Genomic DNA, 26,564 nt, shown 5'->3' with positions numbered 1-26,564 from the left:
TTATCAAATGTACATTATATTGACCTTAAAAATACAGTAAAGCAGTCATGGGGATAACACGTGTCCTAGTTTCCATGAGCACACATTAATAGGGGGTTGGATGGGGGAGACAGTTCCGGGCTTTTCCAGGAGGCTTTGGATTCACTGTGCAGGGTCATGGCTTAGCTCTCTCCTGCCCTCTCCCCCAACTTCAGCTCTCAAGATAAACCCACAAACAAGGAAATCCAGCATCCCAGCCTCTGAAACCATAGGGTTGCTGGGGAAGGTAGTAAAATAGCAGTTACTGAATTTGCTCAAGGAACTATAGGGGATTTGTTTTTACAATTATTTTTCCATGCCTGCTCGCGTGTATCCAAGTCTTGTAAAGACCAATAATTTATTATTTTTAATGAGACAGAAAGCATTTCTTTCTTTCTAGCCTCATCGTCTGATTGGAAAGAAAATATAAAATGTCTTTATGTAAGACATTATATAAAAAGTGAGCTCCAGGGAAAGAGTGAGTACCATTATATAAAAAAAAAAAGTGAGTTCCATATAAAATGGTAGCTGTATTGTATGGAAGTCGTATGTTACAAAAACATCAGTCCCTGTGGTTCTAAGCCCTTAGAGGGCAAGCTGGAGTTCTAAAGTGACAGGAAGTAAGTAAAAGATGGGTAGTCATTCTAGAACATTCTATCATGTTAAGACTGCAACAGGTTAACTAGGGGACGTGTCTTCAACAAGGCAGCAAGGCACCGGTCATCTCTATGGTTTATGTTCAGTGAGTGCTCCTTAGGTCTGCTACACATGCCCAGTGGAGCACATATGGTGTCTTCAGGATGCGCCCATCTCCTGCGAAATGCCGGATGGGAGTAGGCGGCATGCTGTAAATGTGAATGAAAGTCCCCGGAGAGGCTGAACCGTCCTTCCCATGTCTGCATCGCTTCCTTTTGCTGGCAAGCAGAGGTCAAAGTCAACATGAACCTGAAACCCGGCCAGGGGCCACTGAGCACCATGACAGATCAGTTAAGAGTTCTGACCAACAGGACGCGGTGTCTTTCCTTACAAATGATGCTTTGTTCTAACTTCCCAAGCAATGGCGGTGGAGTCCGTGTCCTGGGAGGAGGCATTTCAGTAGACGTGGATATAAGTAGTCTTTGAGTCAGTGCCTAGGATGTTCTTTGCAGTGCACTTGTAGAAGCCTGCGTCTCTGTGCGTGGCCTGCTGGATGGTCAAGGAACCTTGGGGGTGAAGGAATCTGTTCCCATAGAGACGGGCCTGCGCCCCGGCCGTCAGGTGCGATTTGTCTGGTAGGTCCCAGGAGATCTCGGCTTTGGGAATCCCCATGGCCATGCAGTTCATCTTGACAGTGTTGCCGGGTCGCGTGTAGATGACGGGTGTTGGCTCGCTGGTGATCCGGGGAGGATATGCTATCACGATCACCGGAAAGTTCATGACGGAGGGGCCGTACTCAGTGTCCACCTTGCACACGTAGGTCCCCCTGTCAAACACGGAGGCATCACGGACCGTGAGGGTACCATTTTCCCAGAGGGAAAAGCGTCCCCGTATTTGGGGGCCCTCTAAGAGCATGGTGTTGGGAAGCGTCCAAGAGAAATGAGCCGGCCGGCCCCTTGGAGGAATGCAGGACAGCTGTAGGGTTTCCCCGTTGATGATGCTCACCAGATTGTGGTACTGGTTGCTGATCTCGGGTTTCACGCCCACCTTCAGAGAGACCAGCCTCTCCGTGTAGCCGGCAGAGTTCCGGGCCACGCAGCGGTAAGCCCCGGCATCCATAGAGGAGAGGCCACTGATGTGCAACATGCCATCACCCTTATGGTAGAACCTCTGTAGCTGTTGGCCACTCTGGAGCTCCGTCCCATTGGGAAGGACCCACAGCAGGGTGGGCGTTGGCGTCCCTGCGGCCGAGCAGTTGAGACTGATGGTGTGGCCGGCCATGGCCGTGATCTTCTCGCTGACGGGGTCGTGGAAGATGGGCTTCTCCACGGGCTCCAAGACAGTGAGCTGGACAATCAGCCTGGCTTCCCCGCCCTCATTGCGGCCAATGCACGCCAGTTGCACAGAGTCACTCTTCCTGAGACTCCTGATGTCCAACGTGCCATTGCGATGGATGGTGATCCGGTTCCCATAGTATGGGGCTGGCAGAACCACGCCCTCGGGAAAAGCCCACAAGACTCTTGGGGTGGGGACGCCTTCTGCCTGGCAGTCAATGAGTTTGCGGCTCCCGCCAGCAGCGATCTCCCGCACGGTGGTGATGGCGTTGGGGTGCCCGTTGATGGTGGGCGACTGGACGTTGACGTGAATCCAGACCGTTTTCCTGTCCTCCCCGGCGCTGTTCCTGACCACACAGGTGTAATTGCCGCTGTCTGAGCGCTGGGCTTTCTGAATGAGGAGAGTGCCATCCTGATAAATCTGATACTTATCGGAGGAGGCAGGGATCAGCCTGTTGGTTGGAGAAAGCCACGTCACCCTGGGTGTGGGCTCCCCTTTGGCTTCACACGCTACCGTGACCACATCACCGTAGGGGACCTGGACCACAGAGTATGTCTTGTTCCGGATGGCGGCGGGCTCAGTCACCACCTTGACCCGCACCCTCATCTCATCCTTACCAACCTGGTTTTCAGCAAAGCAGGTGTAATCCCCTTCCTCCCGCATGCCCACCTCATTGAAGTAGAGGGTCCCATTGTTAAAAACAACGTAACGCTTGGTACGGCCACCACCGTCATCAGACTGCATAAAGGAGTTGACCAGGCTGCCATCCGGGAGGCTCCAGGAGATCTCGGGGTTGGGAAGCCCAGTGGCCACACAGTCCACTTTCAGGTCACCCCCGTAAAAGACCTTGTGGTCATTCTCCTCCTTGTGCTCAATCTTGGCTGGTTTCATGACCACGTTCACCTTCAGCACGACAAAGTCATCTCCAACCTTATTCCTGGCAACACACAGGTAATCCCCTGCATCTTTGTCCGTGACGGATTTCACCACCAGCGTCCCATTGGCAAACACCTTGATTCTGGTGTCAAAGCTGACCAGAAAAGAAAAAGAGGAGAATGTTAGTCTCTCGTACATTCTATTCTGGCTTTTGGTCACTGGAATGAAATGAAAAAATATGGTTCTCAGAAACTATCTGGGTACATGGTTGCTACTGCAAAATGTCACATTGGTTCTTCAGGCTGGCCTGGACACTGATTCAAGGGTGTAAAATGCAGTCAAAGACTTCTACCCTGTTAGTGTGGGTGTACGTCCATTGCGTATTTGCGTGGTGGTCAGGGCACAGCTTGTAGTAATGATAAAATCAGGCAAAATGCGACAGCCGTGGAGAGAATGAATCTGAGTGAACCCAATAAAGAAGTGCACTTCTTCCTGAATAAAACTGTTCACATGCAATGTTCACCCTTGGCCATCTTGTATTATGTCATCTCCCATTATGAGGCAAGAGGACTGCCAAGTGGCTACTGTATACATCATGTGATTGGAGTTATTTCCAGAGTTTTAATGGTAACATTGGGTTCTTGAGAACATGACAAGATCAGTGTGATGTGTTCTTACCTAGAACTTATACCTAAAGCTGGATGACATTCACCAGCTAGCACGCCCAGTGGCGTTGCATTCCCCCGCGTGAAAAGATGACTATGCACCTCTGGGTTAATTGAAAATCAAAAGATTTTCAGTTTAAAGGAGCCAATAGTGGGGAGAATGACAGGAAGGTCTTGGCTATGCATGTGACCTTTTTCTAAAAGTCGGGGTGTCCTTGAGTGTCAGAATTCATGCTTTGAATAAGAGGTGAAAAGACGTGGGAGGTTCTTCCTTTTGATTGAAAAATCAGAATTACACATAATTTATGACGGTTATATTGGGGAAGGAGGCGGTTGAATTTAAATCCCCAAACAGTTCCTAAACATTGCATTATTTGAACAGCATGGGTGGAACTGTGTTGTAGAGCTACAGAAGAAGAAGAAGGGGGAGGAGGAGAAAGAGAAAGAAGAAGGAGGAGGAAGAGGAGGAGAAGGAGGAGAAGTAGGAGGAGGAGGAAGAGGAGGAGGAGGAGAAGAAGAAGGAGGAGGAGGAGGAGGAGGAGGAGGAGAAGGAGGAGGAGGAGAAGGAGAAGAAGGAGAAAGGAGGAGGAGGAGGAGGAGAAGAAGGAGAAGGAGGAGGAGGAGAAGGAGGAGGAGGAAGAAGAAAAGAAGAAGAAGAAAGAGAAGGAGGAGGAGGAGAAGAAGGAGAAGGAGGAGGAGGAGGAGGAGAAGGAGAAGGAGGAGGAGGAGAAGGAGGAGGAGAAGAAGGAGGAGGAGGAGGAGAAGAAGAAGAAGGAGAAGAAGGAGGAAGAGGTGGAGAAGAAGGAGGAGGAGGGGGAGGAGGAGAAGAAAAGAAGAGGAGGAGAAGGAGAGGGAAAAGAAGAAGTCTGCCTATGGTAGAACCGACCTGATTACTGTAACTAAAACACAAACAACTACTAACAATGACCACATAAACTGTTTTGTTGGATGAGAGTGCAAACCAGGTCAGCATAAATCAGTAGGAGAGGAGCAGACACAGATATTTCAATGTGTCTTAGCATTTAGGATCCAAAACTGTGTGCAGTAGCTCATGTCTGCCAGCGTTTTGAAACTTCAGAGTGGTGATTCCAGCCTGGGTTGTAGTCACCGTCCATGGAGCGACCCAGCACGACAGACGTGCCTACCCAACACTAGGGATTGGCCTTCAAGAAAAGATCCAAAATCTGTATTTTTAAATAGTCCCGATGTGTAGGCAAGGCATAGAGCCCGCCCTTTTACAAAACCCACATGCGTTGTTTAACCACACGTTCCTAAGAATGTCATTAGTCAAAATTTATTAATAAAGAAGCCGCAGAGACAGCGATTTATGACTTATGGGGAGTTACTAGCCGAACCGCTCGCATTCGTAATGAGATCACATTCTTTTGCTGCCGTTCATTCAACACTGTCTGAGCCGTGCCAAGAAGAGCTGAAAACAGTTCTCCCGCACATGGCAGGACATCTGCTGAGCTGGGAGATAGTCCAGGGGAAACTGCGTACGTGGTATTCTGGATGGAGCATGCGAGGTTCACCAGGCACCACCCAACTGTCTAAAGTTACCCCTCAGGCTGCGAGAAAGCACGTTTGCCTTGTTCCTGCATTCGGAAGAGACAGGGGAGGCCGGGCACTGCTGCTCAGAGCCCCTGAGTGCTGGCTTCCCTCCTCGCCTCCTGGGTGGGACTGATGTCCATATGCATTCCTGCCTGAGCAGCTGAGCTGTGGATGCTGAAGACACAGGGTAAGCCAGGGCTTCTCCATCATGGCACCGCTAATGCTTCCATGATTCCATTTTGCCAACCAATGTCTCTGTGCCCTGTATCTTGAGACAGGACATGAAGAGACATTGGCTCTTTTGGACGTAGCCCATGGTTTCTCAGCCTGAACACTGCTGACATCTGGGGCTGGATGACTTTGTGAGGTAGGGAGTCCTGGGTTCCATAGGGTGCTGAGCAGCTGTCCTGGTCTACACCTACCAGATGCCAGTGGCAGACTCCACTCTAGTGTGACCATCAACAATATCCCCAGTCATTGATGGGTGTTCCCTGGTGGTGTATCTGTCTAGCTAAAAACGACTGAGATAGATAGATAGATAGATAGATAGATAGATAGATAGATGATGGATAGATGGCTGTACCAATAGACAGATGGATGGATAGATTCATAGATAGATAGATAAGATGGATGGGTAGATGAATGTATGTATGGAGATATATATATAGATGGGTAGATAGGTAGCTGATGGATGGATAGATAAATATAGATAGATGATAGACAGGATGGATTGTTAGATGGACCTATGGATGGATAGGTAGATGACAGATAGATAGATAGACAGACAGATAAAATGGATGTATGGATGGATAGATGGATGGATGGATGGATAGATGGATGGATAAGATGGATGGATGGATGGATGGATAGATGGATGGATGGATAGATAAGATGGATGGATGGATGCATGGATGGATTGATGGACAGACAGATAAGATGAATGGATGGATAGATAGATAGATAGATAGATAGATAGATAGATAGATAGATAAGATGGATAGATGGATATATGGATGGACAGATGTATAGATGATAGATCAGTTATCTTTCCTGCTAGGTCAGAGTGTCTCAGCCTGGGCACTACCAACATTTGAGACTGAATGACTCTCTGGGGTGGGTCATCCTGGGCACTGAAGGGCTTTAAACAGCATCTCTGGTCTCTGCCCACCACATGCCAGTGGCACTCCCCCATTCCCTGAGTTAGGTCAATCAAAAATGTCTCCAAACATCGCCCAAGGTTCCCTGGGGCCAAAATTGCCCCCGGGGGTTGAGAACTAGTGCTCTAGGTCCATACATGTGGGAAATGGAAAGCACTGGATGAGAATCTGACTTTCTTTGCAGCCAAAATAAAGTGTTAGAATTGGTTGTGCCCAGCCGGTGGCATAGTCATGCCTTTAACCTTTTTGTGTTCAACACCCTTTCATCCTTAAGCTAAAGTCCTTTTACAATAAGATGTGCAACTGCCTCTGTGTCTTGTTGAAATCATGCAATACAAAGAAGGCAACCCAAATGTTGTACCTACTATTATCTCTTAACACATTATTAAAATATAATCTTTAAAACAAAAGTTATTTGTTCATTTTTACCCCCCCTGCGGGGTGGGAAAGGTGAAGGACAAAGTCCCAGTGTTTGTCTACAGTTTATAAAGACACGATCTCAGGAGAAACGCGCCCCTCCCCTGCGCGGCACAGACGGGGAATCAGACTTCGTCCCGGACGCATATTCCCTTCTCTGACCCGCCCCGTGGAAAGGATTCCCAGGATGGCCCCATGCACGTTTTAGGATGCGGCCCCCAGCACCCAAAGGGGAAGCAGGTGCAGGAGAGCAGTGACCGACAGCGAGCCCGGAGCGGGCACATACCTGAAGAGAGAGTCCATCATGCGCTTGGACGGCAGTCGCCAGAGAATGCGTGGCCAGGGGTCCCCCGAGGCGCTGCAGTCCAGGCGGAGGGTCCCGCCGTAGCGCACGTCTGTCCTCTGTGGGGAGGTGCCGGTGATGCGCGCGTTGGCCACCGCGCGCTGTACAGTCAGCTGCACCGTCCTGCGCGCGGAGCCCACCAGGTTGGCGGCCACGCACTCGTAGCGGCCGCTGTCCTTGGGCGCCAGGTTGCGGATGTAGAGCGTGCCGTTGGGGAAGACGAACAGGTTCCCGTTGATGAACTGCGACGGGCGGATCTGGGTTCCGTCCCACAGCACCCAGCGCATGCTGGGCAGGGGCGCAGCCTTGGCCGTACAGTGGATGTGGATGTTGAGCCCCGGGGGCAGCGAGATGTTCTCCAGCTTCTCCTGGTGGATGACTGGCGGCAGGGCCGCCACGTGGAGGCGGATGGCCAGGCTGTCTGCGCCCGCCGCGTTGCTGGCCACGCACTGGTACACTCCCCTGTCTGAGAAAGAGGCCTCTTTGATGGACAGGGTCCGGTTTTCGTGCAGCGTGATTCTGCCCTCCACGCGGGACACTGTCTGCCACACCCTCCTGTCCGGGAAAATCCAGGAGATTTGGGGAGCTGGGGTTCCCTTGGCGAGACACTCCATGGCGATAGTGTCTCCCAGGTACACGGTGACGTCCTGGTAGTGGGAGGCGAGGATCTGGGGCTGCTGCACAGTGACAGTCAGCAGGACGGCCATCCTGTCTACCCCGTGCAGGTTTTTGGCGGTGCACAGGTACTGGCCTCGGTCCTGCACCTGCACCTTTTGGATGACAAGGGTCCCATTCTTCAGGACCTCGAACCGTTGCACTCTGGTGTTGGGGGTCATGAGAGCACCTGCAAGACAGAACAGGTGGAGTCAGGTTCTGCGTGGACACACGCCTTTCAGGAAAAACCAAGAGGCACGACTGTTAGTGAGGAAGCCGAATTCTCCCCTTTATGTCCCCAACAGCAACAGCAGAGAGCAGCCCCACCTCCAACATGGAGAAGACAGAACTTTCCCTTGCAACATATTCAGCTCTTACGCCGATGCTCCCTTCAAGCAACAGGCAGCTGACGTGGGTTTCGCGGAGTGTTCTGGAAGCTTCCATGAGGCCCAGGCCTTCCCCAGGGGACCTCCTGGTCCCTTCAGCTCCTAGAGACACAGGCTTGCCTCCCTGGGACGGGTGTTGACCTCCTGAGCTCCCCAGGCCTGCAGCCACCTCCCACCTCTCCCCGGCCATGCTCTGGAGTCCAGCACGCGCCAGCATGAACAGGTCATTCACTGCCCATTGTGGCTGCATTGGACGCCAGCTTCTACAATCCGGGGCCTGGGCTCCTCTCTCTCCTCCCCTGTCCTCCCTGTGTTGTATGACACATCTCCTTGGGGGCTCTGCCAGAGAGAGGATCTGTGCTAACCAAGTGTTCCTGATGCTTGGACATCTGGGTCAGGATGACCTTAGTGGGAGGATGGCCCCTTCCAGAGCTAGGCAATTCCTATACTCAGCAAGCCATTCACCTTCTACATGCAAAGCAAGCAACACAGAGTCCAAACCCGCACTGCCTTGTCTACGGGGCTCTCCCACATGCCCAGGCCACCATGCACCTGCCTTCATCGTCCCAGAGCAGGTCCTACGGAAATAGGGGGTTGCTTGTGCTCCAGAGGCCACTGAAATCACTCCAGCCAGCCGGTGCTAAGTCTGCTTGCCCTGCCTCTCCTGTTTCTTCTCGCAGAAGCCACAATAAAGGTTCCTGTGCACGTTTCCCCCTCTCCCTCTGCCTGCCGACAGACCCCGGTGCTCCCCTGTGTGGTCCCCTCCTCGCGGAGACTGAATAATAAACGGTCTTCTGTGGCAGGCATTTCCTGATGGGCTGGCCCAACCTTTCTGAAGGATAACAAGTCCCAGATTTAAAAACTGGAAAGCCCTGAGCTATAACATTCTCTTCATCTCCCACGCAGCTGGGTTCCGGGGTCCTACTTCCACCGCCAGCCATCGACTGAGCTCTGGCCAGCTCCCTCTGCTGTAGCCGGCAGGAGAAGCTGACTCGTGGTGAGGCATATGCATGTGTGTGTCTCGTGAAGGGGCATGGCCCCGGATGCTCTGGTATCACACAAGATATACAAAACCCTACAGATTAATACAAACGGGATTGCCCAGTAGGGAAACAAAGGCACCATCCTTTTAGCATGAAAACCCCATGGTGTTCCCCATTCGCCCTTCCAGCAACATTCCTTATTAAATTGTTATGAAAACGTATGACATCAATGTTGAGCTGATCAAAGACGACCGTAATTCCCCTGCACCCAGAGCCTCTGCTGAACTTTGGAACATTTCCAACGTGGGTGAGATAAGCCTAAGCAAAGAATGCACAGGTCCCTCAAGTGCTATGAACATAAATCATCCCTGTATCACCAAAATGGAGAAGAAGAAGAAGGAAAAAAAAAAAACCCTCTGATCAGAATCCAGGCCTCAAGGATATGGCCGTGTTCATGGTTCAGAGAAGAAAAGGAAAAGGGACAAGATAGGATTTTCACGGAGGCTGTGGCTTCTCAGATGGTACTTTCCGCTGTCACCAGGTAATTTTTTTGACCTTCAAGAGAAATGGTCATTTTTACAAAGCCTAGTGCTCTTTGGACATCCCAGAATTCCAAGTAGAAGTCAATGTTACGGGCTGAATGGTGTCCTCCCAAAATTCATACTCTGAAGTCCCATCTCCTAGGATCTCAGAATATGACTGTTTGGAGATGGGGTCTTTCAAGAGATAATGAAATTCAAATGAGGTCACCAAGGTGCACTGTAATCCAAGATGACTTGTGTCCATACAGGAATAAGGTATGAGGACACAGACTGCACAGAGGGACGACCATGAAAGGACAAGGGGAGAAGATGGGGTCTACAAGCCAAGGACAGAGGCCTCAGGAGGAACCAGCCTTGGCCCCGCCTAGATTTCAGACTCCCAGCCTCAGCCCCGCCTGGATCTCAGACTCCCAGGCTCCAGGCTGCAACGCTTTGTAGGGGAGCTGAAGCAAATTAACGTGAGCATATCCCTAAGTTCAAATCAAAGTGATGTCTGATGAGCCCAGAATAAGCTGCTTTATATCTGGTGCCAGTGGAAGGGGAAGGGGGACCTGCTCACTCCTCCTTACCCTCATGGTACCCCACATGGGTGGTGGAAAACTTCTGTGCTAGGCTTCTCTGGGAATAGGCAAGTGGCTGCATCGTGAAATGTTCCCAAGCCTACGTCATTCCCTACCCAAAGAACCTATGACATGTCTCCATAGTCCCATTAAAATATCATATACTTTAGAGCTGAAGGAAGAGCTCTCGGTCCTTACTTCCTAACCCCTTAAAGGCATACCCTTATATCTAGGTTCAGATGTCCCTTTCCATCCCATCCATCTGTCCTTTGCCCAAACCCTATAGTTTTGCCTGAGGTGACAGACTCGAGGAACCTCCTTCTACACGAGTTCTAGTTAAAATGCAGACATGTAAACACCTTACCTGTAGAAACCTTTGTCCACGTAATGAAAGGTGTGGGCTTTCCTGTGGCCTCACACGGGAACACGGCGTCTGTCTCCGCAGTGACAGACACGGTCTGAGGGGATTTGGTGACGATTTGGGGCTTTTCCCCAACCGTCCAAAAGTTGGATGCGGGGGGTCCTGCAGCAGAGAAGAGCTTTGAGCTGCTCTGATGGAAGCTTCTGGAAGGCTGGCCAGAAGACGCCATGAAGGGTATGGAGCTCCGGGTGGAGTAGGCCACAGGGATGTTCTGTAAGTTTGTGGAGGGTGGCCCCGTGGCCTGGGGTGCGTGCGATAATGGAGGTGCCGGGGGACCAAAGTCCACGTGGATGATGCTCTGAGAATGTATCCTATTGTACGGACCTGGGTTGACTTTTCTCTCTCTTATCACGGGGGCAGGAGAGGTAGGCGTCTGGGGCTTCAGAGTAACTCCCAACTGCGGGAAAGACAGAGTCCTATTGAAAAAGAAAGGGAATCTTCCATTGGGATGATGGGGAACTCTTGCACTTGGAAGCTTGCCAACGGGATCTCTGAGATCCGGGATGTTGTTGTTCCCAAACACTTTGGAGTTGCTATTGAACTGGTCCATCCCTTGGTCAGTCAACTTAGTGGGGATGCCAGGTTTGGGCTTATGCACTGGAACAACGGGAGTTGTCCTACTTGGTAATCTTGGAGTCGTCAACTGCTTGTTCTCTGGCAAAACCCTTGAAGGATACGCCGTTATTCCTGGTTTGTTGGTCAAGTGACGAGGGGGCTGGAAAGTTACAAAGAATCTAAAGGAGCCTTCTGTGGCCGTATGTGGTGGTCTCACTGTCCCCCTAGGCGGGATCGGTTTGGCAGGAATTCTGGCTGGCTGGGGGAACATTTGGACTCTCCCGTTCTGGTGGTTACCATCGCGGCCATGTGGAAGACTGTTAGGGGTCTTTCCATCCAAGGCTTCCTTTTCCAACTGCTGCTTTGGAGCTGGGTTAAATTTATCCTGGTTGGAAGAAGGGGTAGATAATTCATTTGGTGTCCATATATGTTGAGTCCCCTCATTATTCACTGAGGGTGCTTTGGCTTCTGGAATCCCCACGTAATTCAAGAAAACGTTTTCCTTGGAATCTGTTGATGTTGGAGGTGTTTTTGTAGGAAGAGGTGTGGGCTTCGTGAAGGTCTGTACCAAAGACACAAGAGTGGTGGCCAGGGGTGGGGATGCAGTCTTCTCCATCTGAACAGGAGTTGGGGTGTGATGCCGAGGTCTAATTTCAGCTGGAGTGCTTTCGTGATGATCTTGAGCACGGATGGTGGTTTCTGCCTTACTTGAAGATGGTTCTACTTTTATGCTTGAGACAGTGGTTGAAACAACCTCTTTTTCTGGTTGAAACAGTGTAGAGGCTGCAACGGATGGTGGAAACTCAGAAGGAACACCCAGGTCCTCCACCTGTTTAAGAAAAGGTGAGTCTGTAAAGGTTTCCGTGGAGCTGGCAAGAGGTATGTCTGTCTGCAGCCTCCCAGGCTGGTCTACCCTTGGGGTATTCCAGTGTGAGGTTCCTGGAAAGCCAGAGGGAGCAGATTCCTCTTGAAATTCTCCCACAGTGGAGACCTCCGAGCCAGGAGGTGATGTGGCACTAGTGAAGGAGTAGTCAGGGACTGAGCTGTCGGTTTTATAGTCCTCGATGTTTGTGACACCATAATTCTTCATTTCTTCTCCATCCCATATAGGCTTAGGGGTGACTGGAATCTTCTCTTGGAATTTATTGGATGGTAAGTGCCTTTTTGTGGTAGTTGTCACAGCATCTCTCCCATGAGGGTCCCCAGTTGTCAGGGAAATGGTTGTCGATGAGAGTACAGTTTCCAAACCAGGGGCAATGACATTTTTATGTTTGTTTTCCAGAGAAGGGCTGGGTGTGGTTGCAGAGGCTGGAGAGCTCACCGTAGAAGTGAAATACCGATGTTTATTTGGTCTCTTCCCGTGTTTCCTTCGTGGGGTCCCCTTGGCTATGGGTTCTGCCTGCTTCTCCATCTCGGACTGCTTGGGGATACCAACAGTACTGTCAACCCAAGATTTTGCTCCCGGCGTACTCCACACGCGGTCTGGAGCCTTTCCTTCAGGTGCTTGAGTTGGTCGAGTAGAAAACGCCTCCACTGGGGCGAAAGTCGTGGGCACAGTTTGTTTATGACGGTGTCGGAATCTGTGGGGACGAAATCTCCTCCTCCCATTGGGTCTCTTTCGAGAAGGCTGAGTGGTCAGCTCCAGAGGCAACGTGGCCTTCTCGGTTGGCATCACTGCTGCCACCATGGCGGTGACTTTGTCAAAGAGAGCGCCGAGTGTGGTCTCCCTGGGATGTTTAAAGGGAGTGACACCATTTACTCCCAGAGCCGAGTCAAGAAGAGTGGTAGATCCCACATACTTTCCCATACTCTCAGGACTTTGGGAGCTTGTGGGGTCTCTCTCTGGCATATCTCCTTCCTGTAGTGCCTCGGAATTCTCCTCTCTGCCCTTTTCAGTCAACAGGTTGCCTTGAGTGCTCAAGACACCTTTCACAAGGTGTCTGTCATCTGTTTCTCCCTGTGGATGTCCTTGTGATAGAGCATCTGGCTCCCCCAATGTGAGCCCTCCTATGGGTTCCGATGTCCTGGAGTCATCAACCCATAAAACGGTGGTGGGCAGAAAGGGAGTGGAGGTCAGCTCTTCCATGTTCTCTGCATCTGGTTGTGGGTTAGTCTCCAAATCTGGGGGCATATACGGTATAGTCTCCGACTCAGCCAAAGAGACAGCATCCAACGGAGACTCATACTCATTTGACGTAGGCTCTGGAATGGATCCAGCATCTACTGGAGGCCAGCTCTCTGTGGCTGTGTTTTCACTGGTGGACTCCTCATAGACCAGGTCTAGGGTTTGCAGAGTAGGAGAAGACTCATGAGGCATGAATATTGGGGTGCTGGCTGTAGCCCACTTTGGGTCAACTTCAGCAGGAGTTGTATCCTCAGTGTTAGAAAAGTCATGGTCAATGAATTCTTCCAGATGTGTGCTTGTGACTTTGGGCTCAGAAATAATTCCTCCATCCTGTCCACTTTCCAGCCCCATCTTGGTTGAGGACACAGTACTGGAAACCTCATCCTCCTCACCAAACAGAGACACATCTGCTGAGGTTTCTTCGGCACTGGTTGTGGTCCATGCAGGAGATATCGAGGGAGGAGGAACAGCAGGCAGAAGGGGTGTCACTTCTGGACTCACGGATGGAGGAGTGGTGGTTTGAATGACCTGGGGTATTTCAGTTCCTTTTGGGAGATTTTTCCCACGTACTCTCGCTAAAATATCTGCCCAGTGCTCTGGATTAATCTGTTTGTTTGCCATGTTTATCCTTCGCCTGGACTCAAACACTCTGCGACCTTCTGCGATGTTCGTCTCAGGTTCTTTTTCAGAATTCTTCCAGGGTTTGAGTTTTCTTCGCCCTTTCTTGGGTTTTTTACCTTCGGTGGTGGCATCATCTTTTGTTTTGATGAGTACCTCTTGGTCCTTTGTATGTAGACCTCTCCTTGAAGTGTTCTCCTCATCTCCTATGCCTGAACCCCCTTCGTCGTCCACGACATCTCCTAGCACTCTGGAAAGAGTCTTCCCACCTGGGTGTCTGCCCTTTTTGGATGACCTGCCAGATCCTTTCTTGTTCACCATGACCCCCACGGTAAAATGATCTGCCCCTTGCTGGTTGACAGCCACACATCTGTAGTAACCGCCATCACTGACTTGGACCTTTGGGATGGAAAGAGTTCCATTTGCCAACATGTATGTGTGTGAGCTGTTGGCCGAATTATTAATTATCCGTTTGTTTGGAAGAATCCAGCTGAGCTGGGCTTCAGGGATAGCCAGAGCACTGCAAGGCAACATCACTGGCTCCCCTGGGTTCTTCTGAATTGTCACCATATGACCATCGGGTGGCTGTGTGGCAGGTGGTTGGACAAGGACCCTGTACACCATCCGGTCCATTTCATCCCTCACCTGAGCAATGCACTGGTACAAACCCGAGTCTGACTGCTCTGTCCATTTGATCCTCAGCCAGCCACTGGTGAGGATGGAGAACTTGCCGTTTTCGTCCTCCATGGGTGCTTTGAGGACTGAGCCATCCGGGAGGACCCAGAAGATGGACGGACTCTCAGAAGCCTTCACGTTGCAGCTCAGCTGGCATGGGCTCCCTTCCAACACAGTCTGAGCTCTCTGCACTGCTCTGTTGGGCTCAATCATCACCCAGCTTCTGCTCCGAGACTGCCTTGCCTCTTTGGTGGGTATTGTTAATGCATAGTGGGAATAATAGGACAGCAGCACCTTTTTGGCCGTACTCTGACGTCGGTTGAGCTGGAGATCTATGGTCGGCTGCATGACCCATTCCGGTTCTGCGACAATGTGGGCTCTGACGCCCGTGTAGTAGAGGGCATCATCGTCCACATCTTGCCTGTACTGGTAGGTGACCTTGGGGTCTTTGCTGAGCATGAGTTCTTGGTTCAGCCTCACAGGGACCTCACTGTAATAGGCGATGAGTTTCCACAGCTTCTCATAGTTTTCCCGAGTCATCGGACACTCAAAGTCCAAGGCAACCGTTGCGTTTATGTCCATCTCTTGAGGGTCCGTCTGGTTCAAGTGAATTTTGTACACATCCATTGGCTTCTTGATGTTGCAGACCAAGTTCACTGTGTTCCCGTGCTCATCGGTCATGTTCAAAGAGATGTTCCATGGGGGGAATTGGAACCCCTCCAGAGAAAGCTGGCTGTCACCGTCCTCTTCTAGATCCTCCTCCTCCTCGCTGTTCTTACTCGTGTTCTGTCGCAGAGGGGACTCTATGGAAGGCTTCAGACAAGTAATGTCCTTCAGCTTGTGAATCTCTTGTTGGTGCAGTGTGGGGGGACTGGAGCACATGGCGCATAACTGACCACCTTCATAGGCTTTGTCCTTCTTACACTTCAGAGTCCCTAAAACAGATAACCAAAAAACATCCTATAAGTTAACGAACCCAAAAGTGGCATGTCTTGTACACAGCCAGAGGACAAAGTCTCTGTGTGTGTCTTTACATCCTCAGCGCATGGCCATCAGGATTTAATACCTTACATCTGTGACTTCACCAATGACCTTAAATCCCTTTAGCACACAGTGTGGTAAGGAACTACTGTTTTTAGAACTACTTGGCAATGAATAATGAATACTTCTTTCTAAAGTATTTTTTTAAAAAGCAATTCTATTCACACACATTATACAATTTACCTTCTCAAAAGGTCCAAGAGAATCTACATAAATTCAACCAATGAAAATAGTTCCAGGTTCAAGGACCCACTTTTGCCATGAATCACATCATATGTACCATTTATAATTCTTTTTCTTTTACTATAATTGTGCATTTCAGGCAGTATTTATATTTTGGATTCACATTCTACTCTTGGCTTCCTGAACATCAAGTCTTCCAGAATGTTCTCCTAATCTGGTCACTGCTCTGCTTCTTTCGCTGTTTTGTCTTTCTCAGTCCCCTGACCCATTAGTGATTCAGTGTTCCATGACTTGGGCTAGACCCCGTTTGATCTCGCTCTACCCCATCATCCATGGCCTAACCCATGTGTAGGTTTCTGTCAACAGCCATGATCCATTGATGGCTCCCGTATGTGCTTCTCCAGTCAACACACATCTTATGAACTCCACACCCAATTCTCCACTTGATGTGCCTATTGCAAAGTCCCAAAGTCTCCTCCGACTAACATTTGCAAGACCAAATTATGTTCTCTCCCTGCTCCAGACCTAGATGCTCCTTCTATACCAATAAATAGGAACCACACTTTCTTGCATTAGGAAAAGGAGAAAACTACAGTCTTCTTGATATCTGTCCTTTTGTTTTCATTCCCACTGGGAATAAGCCAGTCAAAGGGCCATCATCTATGACTTGGAGGCACATGAAAGTAGGACATCAGGTGTGTGTGTAGGAAGGTCCTAGATGGGCACAAGACAAGACGCTAAGTAGAAATTGAGGACAGCAAGACCTCTTAAAGGTGGTGATTTAAAAATAAAAATTAAGATTTTATTTATCTGGAATTGAGAGAGAGAGAGAGCATGAGCTGGGAAAGGGACAGAGGGAGAAGCAGACTGCACACCGAGCACAAAGCCCCACGTAGGACTCCATCCCAGGACCCCACGATAGTAACCTGAGCTGAAGTCAGATGCTTAACCTACTGGGCCACCCAGGCGCCCCAAGATAGGTGATGTTTTAACAAAGCCCTGAGTGCTGAAACTAAGCCAGACCCTGGAACATCTAGCAGATGTTTGGTCTTCATGGGTCCAATGACACTGAGTGCAAAATAAGTTTGGTAGGTGTAAGGAAGCAAACGGACTGCAGTGTGGCTACAGTGAGTGACTAAATGGAGGACTCTCATGTTGCAGAAGAGGGGGCACAGTTGTGTAGGAACTCCTATAGGATTGTAGGATTGTATGTTCCATCCCAGCAGCAGTGGGAAACCAGTGGACTTTCAGGTAGCAGTGGGGCAGGACCACATGTTCCCTGTGACTATGTGTTCTGACAACTGCTCTGTGTGGAGTTGTTGGAAGGAGGGGTCACCAAGGCTGCAAAGACCTGCCCAGAAGCCCCGACTCTCCTCCTAGAGAGAAGAAAGAAGCTACACCCAGGTTGGGGGCCATGAGGATGGACAAGAACCAACAGACCTGGGATATGGTAAACCTAATGGGGTCAAGGATGGGTTTCAAGTTGTGGCTTGAGGAAGGGAATAAAGGAAAGACCAAAAAAAAAAAAATCTTCCTTATTTTGAATCAAAATCTATCATTTTTGCAATATCTACACATCACTCCAGGTTCTCTGGATCAAGGCAGAACATCCCTCTCCCCATTCTTAAGAGAATAACGTCATAGCTACTGCTGGCTTTCCCTCTTCCAAACTTCCTTGAACACCTCCTCATAGGACAGGGATGCACAGAAAGACCTCCATTTAGCTGTAACCCAAAGCTTCATATGACACTCCAGATATCCAACCAAAGACAATCGTAGTCAACTGTACATAACTGATTAAATGATCTTGACTTTAGATTTCGTGGAGGGATACATCTATTATGGAACAGGGGTGTCTTAACATCAAGGTTGTACACTTTGCATAAATGTTCCCCCCACCCCCTACTGATTCGGTGATGTGCCCTTCACAAGATCAAGCAACGTCAGAACACCAGAGAGCGGAACCTTTCCAGAAGGGTCAGGAATGTGCCGCGGGGAGCCACGTTCGCTCTGCCCTCCTCTCTTACCTTTCCATTTGGTGTCCCACTCCAGAAACCACTTCATCTCACAGTCGCATGACCACGGGTTCCCATGCAAGTAAAGATTCTCCAGGAGCGGCATATTCTGCAGCATCCCCGTGGGCAGAGTCCTGATCATGTTGTCTGCGAGGTAGAGGTGTCTTATAGTAGAGAGTCTGAAATAATCCAGAAACGTCAACGTGGAGAACGTGCCGGGATGCAGCTGGTGCAGCATGTTTCCCTCTAAGTGGAGCAGCCTCAGGGATGTTAAGCCATTGAAAGCTTGTGGGTGGATAAATTCGATCTTGTTGTGGTCGATGTGCAGCCTCATTAAGCTCCAGAGTCCCTGTAGGGTCTTCCCTGTGATCACACGCAGCTTATTATAGCTGAACTTGAAAACCTACAGGGGTGGAGTGGAAAATCCTGTTTATAATGTACAAAGCCACAAGCAGAGAAAGAAACCAGAACAAAGGGCAGGGAATAATGACACGATGCTGGTTTTTAACCTGAAATAAAAGGACAATTTTTTCAATCATTAGGGAGCATTAGGTCGTACCCACTCTTCATTAATGGTCTGCTATTACTGGTGCTCGTAAAAGTGTGGGTTTACCTGGAGCGAGCTGAGGTCTCTTAAAGCCCCGTCGGGGATGCTGGGGATGTCATTGCCGTGAATCATGAGGAGCTCCAACTTGGTCAGTCCCGCAAATGAGGTTTCTGACAAAGCCTGTATACTATTAAATCTAAAAGAAAAAAAAATGATCATAGTAATCGGATTAAGAAATGATAATATTAATTGGATTAAGAAACAGTGAATGCTTAAATCCCATATGGGAAAGATTCTGCAGCCTGCCCAGGAGCAGGTTAGCAAAATGCTGACTCTGAGGTCTACAGGTACCATTCCCAAAGTACGTTTGTTGCTCTGTGTCCATGTCTGTTACCAGGGTCAAAAGGGAAGTGATGTATTTTTATTCACCTTCATTCCATTCAGGAATATTCTCTGGGTATTTGACTAAGAACATGCTCATGGAGCTAGAGGCGATTTTAGGGACACAAGTAGCATTCAGATTCTAAAGGAAGTTGGTCCAAATGTCTCTTCCTTGGAAACTTGCACTGGAAAGTGTCAGCAGTGACGAAATGACACATGGGCTGTTGAATACAGAGAATTAGCATGAATGCAAAGAGGTAGTTTGGGAAGTAGCTTTGCATCATATAAACAACAGAAGGAGGCATTCCAGGCTATACAAGACCAAAAGAAAGAGCTGACCACCCAACACACCGACACCACATTTCACAAGCACACGTGGCCATTTCTGATGGATTCTCTAAATTATTTGTCAACGTTCTGGTGTGTTTTGTGTTTTGTGTTTGCATCCACATGGGTTAAAGATGTTTCCTTGACCAATCTGAAAACTCTTCATTGCTACATTATTGGTAGCACAACGTCAACACCTGCAGAAGGGGTTGTGAGGGGAGTGGAGGGTAGTTACTTTGTACCACTCCTTCTGCTGAAATAGAACACATCTATCCTGACATTCCATGTGACCTCTCCCTATCCCCTGGATAGAAGGAAACAGATCTATCCATCCACGTATCATCTATCTAACTATCCATCTATCCACCATCTATCTAACTATCCATTTATCCATCCTTCCACTGATCCACCCATCCCGCCATCCACCAATCTATCAATACATTCACCTCTCTGTCTATCATCTATCTGACCATCCATCCATTGATTGACCCACCCATCCATCTGATTTATCTATCTATGTATCCATCTATCGGCTTACCTATGCATCCATCCATCCATCCATCCATCATCTGTATACCTATCCATCCATTCATCCATCCATCTATCTATCCATCCATCCATCCATCCATCATCTGTGTACCTATCCATCCATTCATCCATCCATCTATCTATCCATCTGTCCATCCATTATCTATGTACCGGTTCACCCATTCATCCATCCATCATTTATCTATCCATCCATCTATTTGTGCATCTATCATTTATCTGTCTATTGGCCATCTATGTATCTATCTGTCCATCTATGTTAGTGGTCTCTATCCATCTATCCACCCACCCATCCATCCATCCATCATCTGTGTATCTATCCATCCTTTTATCCATCCATCCATCCATCTACCTATCCATCTGTCCACCCACCCATCCATCCATTCATCCATCCATCATCTATCTATCCATCCATCCATCTATCTGTGCATCTATCATTTATCTGTTTACCTGGCCATCAATTTATCTATCTATCCATCCATGTTAGTGGTCTGAACTGGGTGGTCTTGCCCCCAGGGAACATTTGGCAATATTTGGGGTCATCTTTGGCAATCACACCTGGGAAGCTGCTATTGGCATCTACTGGGGAGAGATCAAGAATGCTACTCAATACTAGGCAAAACAGGACAGTCCCACATCAAAGAACTATCCTCTGCAAAATGGAAAAGTGCCCCAAATACCAAGTAGACTGCAGTTGAAAAACCAGAATCTAATTCAAGATGGGAGAGTCGATGAATGGAGGCACTGTTCCACTCACTTACTATTTAGGATTCCACGGTGAAATCTGTCTGGGATGGTGAACCTAACAGGGCATGAATGGCAGAATCGAAACCCCTTCCCATTTCTTGATGCCTGAGAAACAGTAAGTAAGGGGGAGAACAGTATCAGGTGAGATAGGTGGGTTTGGGAGGCACCAGGCAATTTAGGAGCTGGGAGGCCATGGGAAGGGGAGCTCTTCATTTGCTCCAACTTCAATGGAAAATGACTGGAAGGTTTTAAGAAAAGGAGCAACATAAAGGAAGGTATGTGTGAAAACAACAACATTCTACTGTATGCAGAGGGAATAAGTAGGATCACCCGAGAAGACCCCAAAGGCAAGAAAAGTAGAAGGACCAAAAGGAGGAGCAGGTCTTGGGATAGAGGAGGTGAGAGTCAAAGTCTCAACAAACAAGTCCGAAAGATGTTGATGTTTTTCGGTGCTTCTTAACAAGTCCCAGAGTACTCTCTGCTCACTCGTGTCTTTTTGTATCATTGTTCCCCCAAAAGTCTGACTTCCAATTGGAGAGTTGGGTATAATGGTGGTTGTCAAGGTGCAGGGAAAGATAGTGTTTGAGGACAGAGGAACAGCCCTGTTTGGACGCCCTCACCTGTCCATATATCCTCCCCTATCTAGGATGGGGCATACTTGCTACCCTGGCTTACTGTATCCTCTTGATGCTTGTTTTTAACAGACATCAGAGACCAACAGATGCACCTGTCATTGGTGCCAGAGCTATGAATAGGGGGACTGCCTCACCGATAGTGGTGTGTATCGCAAAAGAAATTTTAAAATTAAAAAAAAAAAGGGCAGTGTGGGCATTTGGGAGATTCAGAAAGAGGTCATTCGAATGAATCTTTTCATCAAGGGGGACAGAAATCTTTAGAGGTCTATAAGTAAGACACTAAGTGGATGCTTTTTTTTTTTTCCTCAAAAGTACTTGGAAAGTAATTTTTGAAAAAGCTCTGGGGCTGTCCACATAGTAAACAGCAGATCTCCTTTCCCATGCTGACCGAGGACCCAAACATCTGTGTGGGAATGAAAGATTGCATTAGTGCTTTGCCAATAATCCCTCATTCCTTAAGCGTTTTCACCTCCTTCCAGATGGCTGGAAGGAAAAGCAGACCCTGAGTTCTAGCTGTAGTAGAAGTCGCCCTTCTTCCCCAACCCCCAGCAATGAAATGCCCAATGACAGTCTCATGCACTTGGAGATTAATTTTCAAAGAAAGTGCTGAATACAAGGATGATGGTATTGATTAAAATGAAAACGTGCCGTATGGGTTCCTGTTATCAATGAAGCCTGATGGAAGTAATATATGTGGGCACAGGGTGGGTATTCCTTAACTGGTTTTCTTTTTCCTTTAATATCACGCAACAACATCTCAAAGGACTATCGCCATCAGTAGGAAGAGAAAGCATCTTGATATCTGTGTTCTGGTCCCGTGGCAAAGCTTTTGGGGAGACCATAATGCGTAGACTTTACCATTTAGAGTTGGTTCAAATGCAACCCAGAGAAGCTAGGTTCTCACTGAGAAATGAAGTTTCTCCTGTACAAAATATTCCCATGTAAAGACAAGTAGAGGGAAAACATCACAGAAATTGTAAGTGTGGTACATACGGCTTGACAAGCCATGGTCCAGTGATGTTGCTAGGATCAAGCCATCCCATCATTAACCTTGTGGTTAACTTATGGAGACATGTGGCATCTTTCCCACCCCGGTTCCCAACATGACAGCCCAGGGAAAACGCTGATGCCCCCCCCCCCCAGCCCAGGCCCTCAACACACAACAGGTGGCACATTCATGCCTTCGGGGCGGGACGCACAGTGGAAAACCGCTCTCCTCCATCACCCCCATTCTCACACTTTCTTGCGGACTCTACGAAGGCCTGTTGGACTGTTCCTTCAACCCAGTGCTCTGCCAAGGGGTCAGGCTTGTAGGACACAGTGGCGAATCATATTCGTATAGGACAATATGCTGAGAGTAGCTCATGAGAGCAACAATCCCGAGACAGAACCACATTGCACACCAGCAGATGCAAGAAAGAAGAGGAATCCCACATGGATTCCATTTCCCTTTCTACAAACGTAGCACGGTGTGTCCTTCCCTGATTCAAATCGGTCCTGGCTCATTTTCCTTTCCTCTCTCTCTCATTTCACAAGTCATGTGGCCCCACAGAACTGTAAGGCTGTAAAGGGAACCCAGTTTAGGATTGATATCCCTTCTTCTGGCAAAGATGAACTGCTTCCCCTACTGTGCTATCCTTTCTGTGGGTTGGATTTTTAGATAATCCAATCATAAGGTCTATGAAGATTTTACTGAGAAAACTATGCAATGATCTACTCCTTACAATTAGGGAAATTCCTATCTCACTGTCTTAATTCCCATTTCCTTCTTCTACTGCTACTGGCCTTTAAAAATGCAAGAAGTTTTTTTTGTTTTTGTTTTTTTGTTTTTTAAACTCTGTGCTATAAGATGTCCAAGCATATACACAATTATCTGTTCATTGATTCAGGTTTCACCATTTCATTTCACCCAATTTTCCCATCAGTAGCCAGTCATCAAATCCTAAATTATTTTTGTTGTTTTGCAGGTGGTAGAGAATGCATTTTGTGGAGGAAGCCCAAGTAATTGTTGATAAAGTTACATGTGTGTATCTATAATTCATCGCAACTAATACTGATGTGTAGAAATCATTTCTGCATATGAAATGGAATTTTAAAATATGAGAGTTCTGCCTGAAATGCTGCATAAAAATGTCTTTTAAAATATATTCGTATTTTAGGGGCACCTGGGTGGCTCAGCGGGTTAAGCCTCTGCCTTTGGCTCAGGTCATGATCTCAGGGTCCTGGGATCGAGCCCCACATCAGGCTCTCTGCTCTGCGGGGAGCTGCTTCCTCCTCTCTCTCTCTTCCTGCCTCTCTGCCTACTTGTGATCTCTATCTGTCAAAAAAATAAACAAAATCTTTTTAAAAATAAAATATATTCGTATTTTAAGGAGGCAAAGTCTGCCAGAACCCTTTCTTTCCCCAAGGTCCCAATTACATCATCCAGGTAACTTACTGAACTATGCGATTTATTTTCAAATTATTTTTAATAACTTCTGAAGTCTATTTCAGTAAGCCTAGTTATATATTTACGTGTGTGTCTGATGCATTTGTTCATACCTACTATGTGGAAAATAAGTTATCGAGGAAAATCTTTGGACACCCTGAAGTTGTGCTGGATGCTTGATTATTAGGCCTCATGAGAGTGGTTGCAGCTGATGGATACATTCAGATAATTGTCCCCCCCCCCACAAAGGACTACATGGAGTAGAGCAAAGACCCATCACTCCCCAATTTTGCTCATCTTGAGGTACACAATGCTCGACAGAGAGACCCAGAAAGGGATATATACGTTTGCATTTACATCCATGCACATACATGTATGAAAAAAGAAAAAAAAACATGAAAAAAAAAAAACACCACGCAAGCAAAGAGGCTGAAACTGTTAAGAATGTGGTACAAACCCCAGATTGATTCTTTCCACATGTTTAGAAATCCCAGCGGGCACAGAAGCGAGGGAGCGAAAGGTGCAGTGGACCTCGCTAGGAACGTAGCAGGTGCAAGGATGAGGACAGGCCAGCGTGGGTCGAGGATGCCCCCAGAGCAGGATCAGCACCACGGAGAGGGCTGGCCAATGCGCCTGCGCTGGCATCTTGTCCCGGGGCCTAGTTCCTGGACACCTGTCGGGGAACCACACAAGGAAACCCGATTATGGCCAGGTAGCTCTTACGCTCCGCAAACGTTGTTCCAACTGTGCGTTGGAGTTTGGACCTTCCCAAGACATCCCGTGGTATCCTTTAGGGACACAAGCGATCCGAGCCAAGACGCACAAAAATTCCTTTCCTCACCTTTCCCTCCCGTTAACTTTAATCATCACATAGGATGTCACTACGAACTGCGGACTTTCACACTAGGATTTGGAGATCTCCGTCTGGGACGAGCGAGGGTATGGGATGGACACACACACACACACACCAATATATATACATCAGCCCATATATACCTATGAGTGTATATATTTGTATATATGTGGGGAGGAGAGATACATTTATGTTTCCATAACAATAAGGTAATTAAAATAACTGTGTATCCGCCTCCAATGTCAATTCCGAGCCGTTACATTGTGTACATATTTGAATTAAAAAAAAACAAAAACAAAAAACACTTCTCCAGCGGGTCATTATTAACAGTGTTCCCTTTTTTTAAATAACAGGATTTAAAGTTTTCACTATATCTTCTGAAAGTGTTTCAAGAGTTTGCATTCCCTAAGGCAGAATGCATTCCATTATATGCAGGTTTCTGTGTGATCCTTATCCTTATTATTATTATTATTATTATTATTATTATTATTATTTTCTTGGAAGAACCACAGGTTTGCAGTGATACAGCGTCGTTGTTCATCGGGGACACAATTCGTAAAATCTGACATTAAATGGCGAGGAGAGGAACTACCTGGTGAGAGTTACGTTCAGGCAAAGGAAAGCAATCTGTGAAGTCATACACAGAAAAATGGAAACGCTTGGATATTTCCAGGAACAGGCGGCCTCAGCGGTCTCGTTTAGAATACCTGTGGTTATTTATTTTTCTCAAGCACTGGCCATCCCTTTGTCACCTTATATGCTTGTCATCTGTTGAATGAAGTTTCCTTAAAAATAGCAATGCCTGTGGAAAGTAAAGTGCGCGCCACAGAAACGCGGCTGCCCTGGGCCAGTGCTAAGTGCTGATATCAAAGTCATCCGCGCACACAGGTTACGGGTCGCCAAAGCCCGGAGCTTTTCCATCCGAGAAATACATAAGCGCTTAAGCCCGCGTGCGTCCTCTCTCTGAGCGGACCGTGCAGGCAGCCCCGCGAGAGGGAAATTCAGGCTCCACCTCTGCGCTCGGGGGCGAGAGGGTTCCTGCAGCCCAGCCGGCTGTAGCCTCCCCGGCCGCCTGCGTGCTTGGCCCCGCCCGCGCCCACAATGCGCGCTGTGCCCACCGGTGGCCTGCGCTCTTGCCAGGTCCTCCCCGGGGATCGAGAGCGCGCGCCCCGGGGAAGCCCAGGCCTGGCGCCGCGGGAGGAGGCTCCCTGAGCCGGCTGGGCCGCGGGGGCCCGCGGGGAACCCCGGAAAGCCTGGGCCGGGGCGGGCTAGCCGGCGCCGCGGCCCTGCGCCCTGGCCGTGTTCCAGCGCCGGTCCAAGGGAAAGATGGGCTTTCCCGGAACGCAGCTCGGGTGGCCCTGCTGGGACCCGCACACCAGGAGCCACCTCTGCGGGGTGATGACTTCTGCAGCTTCCGTGCGGCTCAACCCTTGGCGAGACGAGGGTCTCCCCCCTTTGCGAGAGGAAGAGGAGGAAGGGGGGACCTTCAGCGCAGGGCGCCGAGGAACTCGGGGGAGGCCCCGCAGCTGTGCTGTCCCCTCCAACGCAGGGCGGGCTCGCTTTCCCTTGGCGGTCTCCCGGGTCCCTCCTTGGAAATCAGGTCAGAGCGAGGTTGCCAGGTCAGGGAAGGAAGGGGTATGGGAGAAAGGAATCCACCCGCAGGATTCGGCTTCTCTCCTGCCTCCGCACTGGCCACTCAGCTTCAGGGCCAGGGACAGTGCCAGGCGTCTCTTCGCCCTCTCGCCCCCGCCCAGCCCTTGCCTAGGCCGACCCCCAACTCCATCCCCCGCGGGCGCCCAGGCTGCCCTTGGTGCTCACCTGTCCTTTGGAAGCCGCGACACACGGGAGCGGGACGCCCTGAGCATCCGCGGGGCCGGGGCGCGCGAGTCACCTCCGGGGGTCCGCCGGGGCCATGCCCTACCCGAGCCGGGGGCGAGGCAGCGAGGCTTCCCAGCTCGGCGCGGCGAGCCGTCTCCCTTTTATTCGCGTCGTCGAGAGGCTTCCCCGAGTCCACGCCTCGGCCCACCCCCACCCTGCCCTGCCCCACCCCGGGGAGACCGGGCGCGGGCCCGAGCCAAGGGACCCTGGCCGCGCGCGCTCTGCGCTCAGCCCTCCTCGCGCCTCTTCATTGCGCCTCGGCCCGGGAGGGCACGGCTCGCCTCCTCCCGCTGGAGGAGCGGCCGCGGCCCAGCGCGCACGGCTTTGGGGGAGAGTGTTCCTGGTCCCGGAGGCAGCCCGGGGACCAGGGGCAAGGGGAGAGGCGGGGAGCGCGCGGCGAGCTGCAGCACACAGTCCGCGCCCGGAGCAAGCTTCCTAGCAGGGCTGGGAGGAGGCTTTCTTTCTT

The 26,564-nt window shown here is 49.4% G+C and overlaps 1 protein-coding gene across 1 annotated transcript; it reads right to left on the bottom strand.

The window, feature by feature from the left end:
- Positions 1-26,209, bottom strand: LOC111157144 (matrix remodeling associated 5). Its single transcript, XM_022518401.1, has 7 exons — positions 26,039-26,209; positions 23,825-24,040; positions 18,370-18,499; positions 17,769-18,159; positions 10,488-15,452; positions 6,942-7,842; positions 1-3,019 (listed from the first exon to the last, which is right to left on the bottom strand). Exons 1-7 carry the CDS (start codon positions 26,083-26,085, stop codon positions 1,111-1,113), a joined length of 8,559 nt encoding a protein of 2,852 aa, XP_022374109.1. The 5' UTR covers positions 26,086-26,209; the 3' UTR covers positions 1-1,110.
- Between the last annotated feature and the right edge of the window lie 355 nt (positions 26,210-26,564).

The sequence above is a fragment of the Enhydra lutris genome, unplaced genomic scaffold (assembly GCF_002288905.1).
Source record: "Enhydra lutris kenyoni isolate GAN:26980312 unplaced genomic scaffold, ASM228890v2 scaffoldscaffold52, whole genome shotgun sequence".
Taxonomy (NCBI): domain Eukaryota; kingdom Metazoa; phylum Chordata; class Mammalia; order Carnivora; family Mustelidae; genus Enhydra; species Enhydra lutris.
The sequence above is the reverse complement of the archived record's forward strand: the minus strand, read 5'-3'. Positions and strand labels throughout refer to the sequence as shown.

Excerpts from the sequence above, each read along its gene's own strand:
- LOC111157144 (XM_022518401.1), bottom strand. The coding sequence starts at position 26,085 with ATGCTCAGGGCGTCCCGCTCCCGTGTGTCGCGGCTTCCAAAGGACAG. Across the intron at positions 24,041-26,038 it reads TCGCGGCTTCCAAAGGACAG|GTGTCCAGGAACTAGGCCCC; the intron begins GTGAGCACCAAG and ends GTTCCCCGACAG. Across the intron at positions 3,020-6,941 it reads ATGATGGACTCTCTCTTCAG|CTTTGACACCAGAATCAAGG; the intron begins GTATGTGCCCGC and ends TTTTCTGGTCAG.